Genomic DNA, 10,492 nt, shown 5'->3' on the forward strand with positions numbered 1-10,492 from the left:
ACATATATATCCTACGAGAATGACAGCGAACAAACCGCACACTTGAGTCTTAAAATGTATTATAACAAAGAAGTAAGTAACCATAAGTTTAATTTTGAACGTTTTAAAATAAACATTTGAACAGATTGACTTAAGCTTACAACTATTTTCAAATTGGAGATAAAATGAAAAAGGTACAGGTCATTTACGTGCATACTTGTCAAATAATTACTTGATTAATTCTTTGAGAGGTGGTTGTGATATTTTAGGGTGACATCATTCTGTAATTACCTTAACCTACCATCCTATATTATTCTATTCTAAAGTAACTTTGCAAAGGCTATAACATTAATTAAGCAGTTACGAGAAGCATCACATTTTAATGCCCCCCCCCCCCCCTCAACTTAGTTTGAATTCCCGTTAAATATTTTGTGATTTATTGTTTAAACTGGGATAAAAATTTAATGTGACACAGCTTCCATTTAGGCACTACAGAGTAACCAGTTTAAAATGTTCAAACGGACTATAATTCTAAAACTGAGCTTTTTAGTAGTGAATGCTTACCTGTCCTTTCTCATTACCCGCACACTGTTTCTTCTTAATTGATGTTATTTAGTTTATGTACCAAAACAGATCACACTTGTAATAACAGAGGTCCATCATAGCAGCAATAGTCTTGTGTTTAAAAAAGGAAAAAAAAAAAAAAAAAAAAGCACACACCCCAAACCCACATATCAGCACTTCAGTGTTTCCAGAGGAGGCATTCATAATATTACAGCCTACTTTCAACAGACTATGTAAATGGAACAAAACATTTATATATCCGCAAAGATGGATTAACTGCTGTGTCATAATGGATATCTCTGTTACTGCCACTGTATAAGAACAAAGGGCAATTCTGCTTTAAAGCATTTTCTGTGAGAGATCACAAATACTCCAAAGATTCATATTTGCCAAAATGTGAGAAGAACTAAACATGAGCAGGCACATGTTTCTATTAGGGACCATTTTTACCTCAGTTAACTCCACAACAGAATGAATGGTGTACACAACTGGCTTTGATAGATGTATGGGTTATGCACTTATTCTTGGTGTTCGTGTTCTTGTCCAGGTATGAGCAGGCGTATGCTGTCTGTCCGCAGGATGGCGTACAGGATAAAGCCAGATATGAACAGTACAGAAAACACAAAGAGCCAATCAATGCTTTTCACAGGGACACTAGGTAAAGGTCCTGAATGATCCCCCTCTGAAACAGTTTGGTCTGGAATTGCTTCAAAACCTGAGAGTGAGATAAAGGTTTAGAATTTATGAACAGGAAATCAGGAAGGTAGTATAATATATTTGAAAAATCTTGCTTAAACAACAAAATTTAAACTTGTGAAAAAAATTAAAAGGTAAATTAAAAAAGATAGGAATATTACATACTAAAATGCTGCTTTGAACATCAAATTATTTGAAAACCTTGTGTAAAACCTGTATGTTTACAGAACACTGGGTTAACCCTAGCCCTAGTTTACATTTACTGCATTTAGCAGACGCTCTTATCCAGTGCGACTTACAAACGTGCTTTGTCATTTACTCATAGAATACATCCTAGCCAGTGCAGTAGGTTAGAGTCCAATATACCAATGATTTAGAATACTGTAGATATACAGGGATCACTGCTGATGCCTAGAAGTACGAAATGCATAAGGTGAATCTTAAACAATGATAAGTGTAATAAACAATAAGTACTAGTATTTGTTAGACAACATCAGTGTAATGAACAATACCGTGCAATAAGTACTAATTTAGTTAGTCAATATAGAAGCAGGGTCAGTTGTCATTGAAATATTCCATGAATAGATGGGTCTTCAGTCTGCATTTGAAGACTGTCTGGACAGCAAGTGGAAGTTCATTCCACCATTTGGGAGCCAGGACAGAAAATAATCTCGATGCTTGTCTTCCATGAGACTTGAAGCACGACATTTCAATCTGAGCCATATTAGAGGTTCAAAATACTCGGGGTACGGATCGGGCTTTGACCATTGACCTTGTATGAAGGGGCTAGTCCATTTTTGGCTTTGTAGGCAAGCATCAAGGAACATTGGAAGATTGAAGACCAGTCATGCCCAGTTTACAGAACACTGGGTTAACCCTAGCCCTAGTTTAAAGAACACGGTTTCAGAAAACACTTGTACAAAGCAAATTATCCTTCTTTATCAAATCCAATATCTTAAATGTGGCTTGAACCTTAAATGACAGTGTAAACAACTTGGGAAATATTTCCCATTCCTTGACTTTCAGATAATTCTACTATTGTTTTATAGTATTGTTTTCAATTACTCATATCTGAAAACATTTTTCTTACTTGTACAAGGGAATTTTATGAATGACAATAGTTGTGGGGGCCATTTATTCTTAAGGAATTTTTGAGGTATCAAACATGCTAATTCACAATTCTCCTAAATATGCACACTTGTATGAACAAAGCTGCTTCTAAAAGTAATTTATGAAAATTTGGTAAACTTGAGCATTTTCTGAACCTCCCATGGCATAACTGAAAGAATTCACAAAAGTATGACAAATATAGAATATGAATATGAATATGGAAGTGGTCATTCTTCTTTCCTATTTTGCAAAGTTTTGAAACAGTTTGGATGCCAGTTTAATTCTTTTATACACAGGCATATGAAAATTAACTTTCATATGAAAACTAACACAGTAGCACTTCAGGCCTCCCAGACATCACTGCCAATCAATGGGCTGTTAATAATGATGTTAATGACAAATTAGTGACAAATTAGTCTTAAACTTCATTTATGTAATTTAACAATTTGGATGCTGAACAACTGAAACACGATAATTTCTCATCCACCCTGAACTCCATCTCATTTTAGTCATGTCATGTACTGCATTTCTTTGGTGAGGCATTTGGTGAGTTTGATATAAAACAACATCTTTATGTCTGCGATGGAACAGACCTTAACCGACATAGTGAACAGCAAAAGCAACATTTCTTATACATTAGTGTTATCGGATCTCAGTTACACTATTAGTTCTGCAATATGACGCTCAAAGTAGAAAGGTCACTTTTTACTGTTAGACACTTATGAATAATATCGATCTGCAATTCAACACATGCTCTTGTATGAACAATTTATGTGAGAAAGTTATGACAATTTCAACATGTGGTTGCAAGCGTTACTGAATCTGATGTGTCCCAGTAAACTGTTACATCAAAATGACAAGAAATTTAAGATATGGATACAAAAATGTTCAAGCATGAGGCCTATTGTTGATCAACAATAAGAGCGTCTGACAAATGCTGTAAATGTAAACTACTCTAATAGTATCATAGTAAAAAAAAAGTTCCAACACTGAGTGATAATACATTGAAAAGCTCACCTGTTTGGTTTGCTATAAAGGATGTTAATGTTTCCAGAGTTCTGTCGGTATGATTGAACCTAGCCATTGGTTTGGCACCTTGAAAAAGAAGGATATTGGGAACAGCCACTGTCCCAAATCGAGTGGATAGACTATAGAGAAAATATAAATTAACAAACAACATTTAGTAAGAGAAACATTTTTAAAATCCTAATTATTCACACTCAAACAATGCAATTACTGATTATTATATAGACATTATACTTTTCTAAGTGTATTTTCAACAGTTCTATAACAATTACTGCATGTTTCATTGGAGAGTTGTAAAAATTATTTGTCAAATGAATACTGTATAATAAAAATTACTACTTGGATGTTAGCCCATTATCTTTTTTTTTAACCAATTGTTTCATTCTCTTTCTGCTTGTTTCTAAAATTCTTTTTAAACAAAGACTACAAGATAATTAAGGCAGTTTTTCTTATTCAGTCATTGTTGAATAGTAGGACAATAATTTTAGTGTGATATTAGTAACTTAAGGCACCACCCAGACAAAGTAAATGCATGTCTGATGATAACCTGCTGTGCTGTGAGGCATCAAGAGCGAGGAAGGTCATGGTGGGAAAGACCCGTGGCAGAGCGTTGAAATGAGGAGCGAGATTTGCAGAAAACTGACACCAGGTAGTGTAGAAGAGTACCAAGGAGCATTCTGTGCTATTGGCATTCAAGAACTCCATCAGGTCCTTTAGGATACAGTAAATGGATTAAATGATCAGTTGGAAGGCATAGAGATGGTGACCAGACTGCAGAGTTATATCCCAAATCAGAAAACTTTGTTTTTGTTTTTTTTACGTAAGTATCCAAACTTAGAGAAAAATTAAGTATTGATTGAAAAGATGCACAGTGGTTTGAAGACATGCAAACTATCAGTGACAACTACTGGATTATTTTAGAAAATCTGCTTTTTCATGGTGTACATAGAAGTTTTGAGCCTGGATTATAGATACACTCTTTTGGCATCATCAATGGAGAGATATAAATCATTAGCGAACTTCTAAAAATGTTTATTTGGAAAGACTATGCATACTGGGCCATGTGGACAGTTATGTTTAGGGGTGGAGTCTTAGGTAGTGCAAACTCAGTCACTTATTATTCTGAAATATATTTGAATTAAATTTTAGGGGTAACCCTTCAACCAAACCCAGTTAATTAATGTAATTAATAAATATGTGGCCACCGTTTAGGTAAATACTTCTCACAGCCACTACCACTGAAACCTTCATTGAGTAGCTCTGGACAAATCAAAGTACCTGAGATGCATTGAGAACCTGCACTGTGAAGTTCTCCAGTCCAATAACACTTCTTTTGTCACAGTTGACTTTGTACGTCTTGGCTGTCTCTGTGGTATTGTTCCCTTCTGCCATGCCGGAGTCTATGTGAACCACTGCGAGGTCAGCAGGCCCCTGCTGCTCATTGGTATCCTGAAAAACCAAAACAGCCTTACACTTCTCATCACCACAAGGTGTAGAGGGTGCTGAAACCCCTGACAATGAGCCTTTCAAGCTTTTTGGAATAAGAGATTCAATCCCAGCTGAGTTTCCAGAGAGTTCAGTCCCCAAGACAGCATCAGCAATTTCAGCAGTTTTGAATTGTCTTTTAAAATGTGGTTCTGTGGTGTCTGTTTCAAATTGTGGGGTGTGCCCTTCACGGTCCACGTCTAATCCATCAGGGGCTTGAAATTCATGATCCTGCACCTCACTTTGATCTATGGTTAGAAAACAGAATAAACCATGTAAAAACAATAATTAAGTTTGCCACGGCGCCCTCGACCAAAGTCATTACGTTTGGTTACTTGGATAAAGTCTAATCTGGAGATCTATAGGAAAACGTGAATACAGGATTTTTTTTTCGCCCCAACACCCAAATTATAAAGAGATGTTAGCTAGTTAACTGATGTAACGAAATGACAAGAGTCCGAAAAAGCAGATATATCAAACACACCGAGGTGCAAATATTTTTATAGTCCTATTATCTAAAAGCAGCTAGACAATATTAGTCTTTGCTTTTTAGTCTACTAATGAAGCTAGCTATTGCTATGCTAGCTAACGTAGCTACCTGAGTTAGTTGCTAATGAAATCGTAATCACTCCAGAAATAAACAACGTGCACAACAAAACGCTCCAATATCCACTTGAGGTCGGGTTCATGGCTACACATTCATTCATTTGTCTGCATTACTGGCTAAAGCGACACATCTACGTCTGTTCATGGTTAGAAGATAAACTGGTAATGGGCTTCCTGGATTAAAAAAAAAAGACAACGGTTCACGTTCTCTTACGCGGAAGTAACGCGAGAAGTCTAGAGCGCAAGCTTATTGAAAATGGTCAGATCGCCCCCTATTGCCTTCAGAACGTGCTAACAATGGACTTTACAAGTCGTATAGTAAGATACAGCCTGTTGTGTCGCAACATTCAATGACCAAATATAGCAAATGTTTACAATTGAAATATTATATAAGGACATTAATTCGTTTATAGTTTTGGAACATGAATATAAGGGCCACTGTATTTGTTCTTCTTATTATTATTATTGTTGTTGTTGTTTTACTATTGTGTCGTTTAATTGTATGCCTTGTTTATTCTTCATATAGCTAAATGGCTGTATTCTGGTATTCTGAACGTAGTCAGCAGATGGCGTAGGTGTGGCACGCTCCTCTATCACTATCTTAGAGTTTCTTTGTTCAAGTGTTTTTATAGCTGTTGTATGTAAACGTCTGATTTGGAGGATGACTAACCAGTATGTTCATTTAATTATACACAAGATAACACTTTATAAAGTCTAGCCGAGCCAAGTTTTCTGAAGAAAATTAAGAAATATTTCAAATCAAAATAATAAAACTACTTTGCAGCATCTTTTGGAACTGTCCAAACATTTTGGTGAATCTGGGTTAGTTAATAAAGATAATAGGGTTAGGGTTTAGTACAGGGATAATAAAAAATAACATGTGGCCACTTCCTTTATGCGTTGTTTTTGTTTTTGTTTTTTTGTTTTTTTTATATTTTTAAATATTTTTAAATATTTAAAAAAATACAGCAGGAACTGTTTGATGGGATACTAGCATTTGAAAAGGTGGGATATGATCCTGAGAAGCATGGAAATTGCAGACATCTCAGGAAAGGATTCCAGTCCCAGTGGAGCAACACAGGTGTCAGATGCATCACTCAAAGAGCTGACAGTGATGCTCCAGGAGCTCATGAAGAGCCAAGCTGCTAGAAGAAGGAGTCAGTGTTCAGATAGGAGGCGATGAGGAGCAGAGAGTAGCATTGAGCTTCAGAGAGTTCAAACTGCATCCCTTTACTCCAGATGATTGGCAACTTGAGCAGATTGCTAAAGTCTGCTGCTGGCACAAGGAAGACTGGGCTATTCGGCCTGTTCCCCTAGTTACAGGAAAAGCCCAAAGTGCATATGTGGCCATGGACAGTGATCATGGGGAGGACTATGAAAAAGTCAAGGCAGCTGTTTTAGTCAAATTTGAAACTACACAGGTCACGTATCGCCAAAGTATTCGTGCACTTGCTAGTAAATGGTCAGCAAGAAAATGCTTTGATTGATGCATGCAGAACTCAGATGTTAGTGAGGGAAAATCTGGTGCCAAGAGAGGACTCGAATGAGAGCAAAGTAAAAGTAAGCTGTGTACATGGAGATGAGAAGAGCTATCCCATTACTGAGGTCTATTTGACAGTAGATGGACAAACATTTCTCCTGACTAACATTTTCAAGTCCAGTTACCATATCCAGTAGTTTTAGGACAGGATATCCCAGTGATGGGAGATCTGCTCTCTCAAACTCAACATTGCATGGTAATGACAAGAGCACAAGGTGCTAAACACACCTTAGCAAAATTAGCATTTAATGACACTGAGGTATATGTAAAGTCCCCTAAGTCAGTTAAGCATAAAGCACAAAGGTGCAGGAAGAAGTTCCTTAAGTCAGTCCTTGCAGAAAAGCCTTCACCCATGCCTGAGACACCAGTAGATGCCCCCTATACTACCAGATATTGCCATACTGCAGGGGCAAGATCCAACTTTTCAGCCATGGTTCAATAAGGTGCCTGAAGTTGATGGCACAAAGTAAAGGAGCACAGGGTTCAATTAAGAGACTTATATTATGAAGAAGGGAATTTTATACCAGTGTAAAGGAGAAATTGAGCTGCTGGTTGTCCCAACCTCAGTGAGGTTAACAGTAATGAAGCTAGGTCATTCCATACCCTGGGCAGGGCCTCTAGGCAAGTATAAAACTCTCTCGCATAGGTGCACGTTTCAAATGGCCAAAAATGCACACAGATATTATAGAATTCTGTAAGACATGTAGTGAATTCCAACTGACATCAAGCAGATCAGTTCCTACAGCACATTTGCTCCCACTACATATAATTGATACCCATTTGAGAGGATAGGTATGGACATAGTGGGTCACTTAGAAAGGAACAAGACAGGGAACAGGTATATTTTAGTGCTATATTATTATACCACACATTACCTGGAAGCGTTCCTATTGCATAATCAAGGCTAGACAGGTGGCTAATGGTCTGATGCATCTGTTTGCAAGAGTAGGTATCCCTCGGAAGATTTTAACAGATCAAGGCGTAATCTTTCTGTCTAGATTGCTGCAAGAGGTGTATAAACTGTTAGGCATACATGGAATTAAGACCTCTCCCTATCTTCCTCAGACAGATGGTTTAGTTGAAAGATTTAACGAGACCCTGAAGGCAATGCTTTACAAATTTCTCAGACTGGCACTGACTGGCACCATTGGCTCCCTTATGTTTTTGCATATCGGGAGCTACCATAGGCATCTACAGGGTTTTCTCCATTTGAGGGGCCCATTGGATCTCTTGAGAGAGCAATGTGAGGAACCCAAGTCTACTGAAGAGAATGTGGTTGCTTATGTGGTAAAGATGAGAGAGAAGCTGGAGGAGATTACAGCACTGGCCCAGGAGCATTTATGGAAGGCACAGAGCAATCAGAGGGTCTGGTAAGATCAGAAATCCCAGACTAGAGAGTTCCAGCAAGGACAAGAAATGTTGTTACTTATGCCTACCAGTGAGAGCAAGCTGATGGCAAAATGGCATGGTCCTTACAAAATCACCAGAAAGGTTGGGCCTGTCACCTAAGAGCTGTACATACCAGAGCGCAGCAAGAAACACCAGAAGTTCCATGTTAACCTGCCGAAGGACTATTGCAGAAGGACAGCAAGCAGCATGGCCGGTGCATCTGTCACACTTTTCAGCGGAAGAACAAGAGCAGGTGGCAGGTCTGATGGACACAACACTCTTCACAGAGAGACCAGGATATACCAGCATAGTCCAGAATAGTATCCACATAGTATCCACAAGTGCTACAGAGTCCCAGATAGACTGCTGCCTATGTTATTGGAGGAGCTGAACCTTATGAGGGAGATGGGAGTGATTGAACCCTCAAGCAGTGAGTGGTGCAGCCCTATAGTGCTGGTACCTAAAAAGAATGGGACAATGTGTTTTTGCATAGATTTTAGGATGATTAACAGTTTTTCGAAGTGTGATCCATTATAAACTTATCTGTGATTATTTTTGTGACAAGGCTTGTTTTTGGAGGGAAAAGAAACCATGGCCTGTGTTGAAGGGAACTTTTATGGGGAATTTTCCCACCCAAAGACTGGAAGTGACATCACCTAATTTCCTGTTTTTTCCCCTATATAAGCTTCTGAGGTTTTTTTGTTTTGTTTTGTTTTTTTAACTTGATTGATTTGGGAGGCTTTATGACTACTGGGCATTTCATTGAACTTGTAAATGCTTGTAAAAACAAAAGTTTTATTTTGAATATTTTTATTTGTTTTTTTTTTATTTGATATGTTTTTTCTTTTGCACTGGAGCACTGGGAGCCAATAAACTCCTTTCCCACTTGGAGTGTACCCAGGTGTCTTTTCCGCTGGACCATTGCAGCCAAACTGCTGGATGTCCATGTAAAACAATGTGGAATTCATAGATAATTGGATTACATTTCAGAGCAAGCCTGGCCTGTTAGGGTGGGATGGTATCCATCCTACTAGGGAGACTGCTGTCCTCTCTTGTAACATAAGTCGCAGTCTTATGACAGACATAGATAATCAAGGACAATCCAGAGCGGAGGCCAGGCAGCAGATAAAGAGGGTAAACCAACTGTTTGCCAACTGCTATGAGATGTCACCCAAGGTTGACCATATTGACACTATGTCTGTTCCCAGAGCTAAACAGAAATGCAGAAAACCAGGAAAAAAATGTCTTAATAACCTAATTAGTATTAAAATAAATAGCATGCCAGCAAAGCTGGGATTGCTAAGTCTTAGATCCCTAATATATAAAGCTCTCATGATAAATTAAATCATCAACAAGAATAGATTTAATGTACACTGCATAACAGAAACTTGGATTAGGCCAAATGAGTACATAGCTTTAAATTAAGCAATTACTTCTGGCAGCTATGTATACCACCCTTGACTAACTGGCCATACAGGGTGCATTGCAGTTATTTATACTGACACATTCACATCTTGCAGGACCTGTCCTGGTCCCGCCACAACAACTCCCTGGCAAAGAAGGCTCGTCAGCATCTTTACCACCTCAGATGCCTAAGAGACTTCAGACTGCCCTCCAAGGTACTGCGGAACTTTTACACCTGCACTATCGAGAGCATCCTCACAGGGAACATCACAGTCTGGTTTGGGAACAGCACCAAGCAGGACAGACAAGCACTCCAGAGGGTGGTGCATTCAGCAGTGCGTGTCACTCATGCAGAACTTCCTGACCTGCAGACCATCTATTACAAGTAGTTCCAGACAAAGGCCAGGAGGATTGTGAAGGACCTCACCCATCCTAACAATAGGCTCTTCTCTCTGTTGAGGTCAGGGAAGTGCTTTCGCTCCCTGAAGACCAATACAGAGAGACTGAAGAGGAGCTTCTTCCCACAGGCCATTCCGGCCCTGAATCAGGGAAACTGATAAACTGTGGGGAACACCACCACCATGTGACTGTAAATCTGTAAATTTGTAAACTGGAATTGTACATTGTGTACATACATCCATATATACATTGTACATTGTGTATATATACATATTATACATATATTGTACATAC

At 38.4% G+C, this 10,492-nt stretch overlaps 1 protein-coding gene across 1 annotated transcript; it reads right to left on the bottom strand.

Annotated features, from left to right (window-relative positions):
• Positions 1 to 73: 73 nt before the first annotated feature.
• On the bottom strand, positions 74 to 5,669 carry txndc15 (thioredoxin domain containing 15). The gene is made up of 5 exons (XM_027032889.2): positions 5,459 to 5,669; positions 4,654 to 5,108; positions 3,923 to 4,086; positions 3,367 to 3,497; positions 74 to 1,258 (listed from the first exon to the last, which is right to left on the bottom strand). Exons 1-5 carry the CDS (start codon positions 5,565 to 5,567, stop codon positions 1,062 to 1,064), a joined length of 1,056 nt encoding a protein of 351 aa, XP_026888690.2. The 5' UTR covers positions 5,568 to 5,669; the 3' UTR covers positions 74 to 1,061.
• Between the last annotated feature and the right edge of the window lie 4,823 nt (positions 5,670 to 10,492).

Source organism: Electrophorus electricus, chromosome 6 (assembly GCF_013358815.1).
Source record: "Electrophorus electricus isolate fEleEle1 chromosome 6, fEleEle1.pri, whole genome shotgun sequence".
Classification (NCBI taxonomy): domain Eukaryota; kingdom Metazoa; phylum Chordata; class Actinopteri; order Gymnotiformes; family Gymnotidae; genus Electrophorus; species Electrophorus electricus.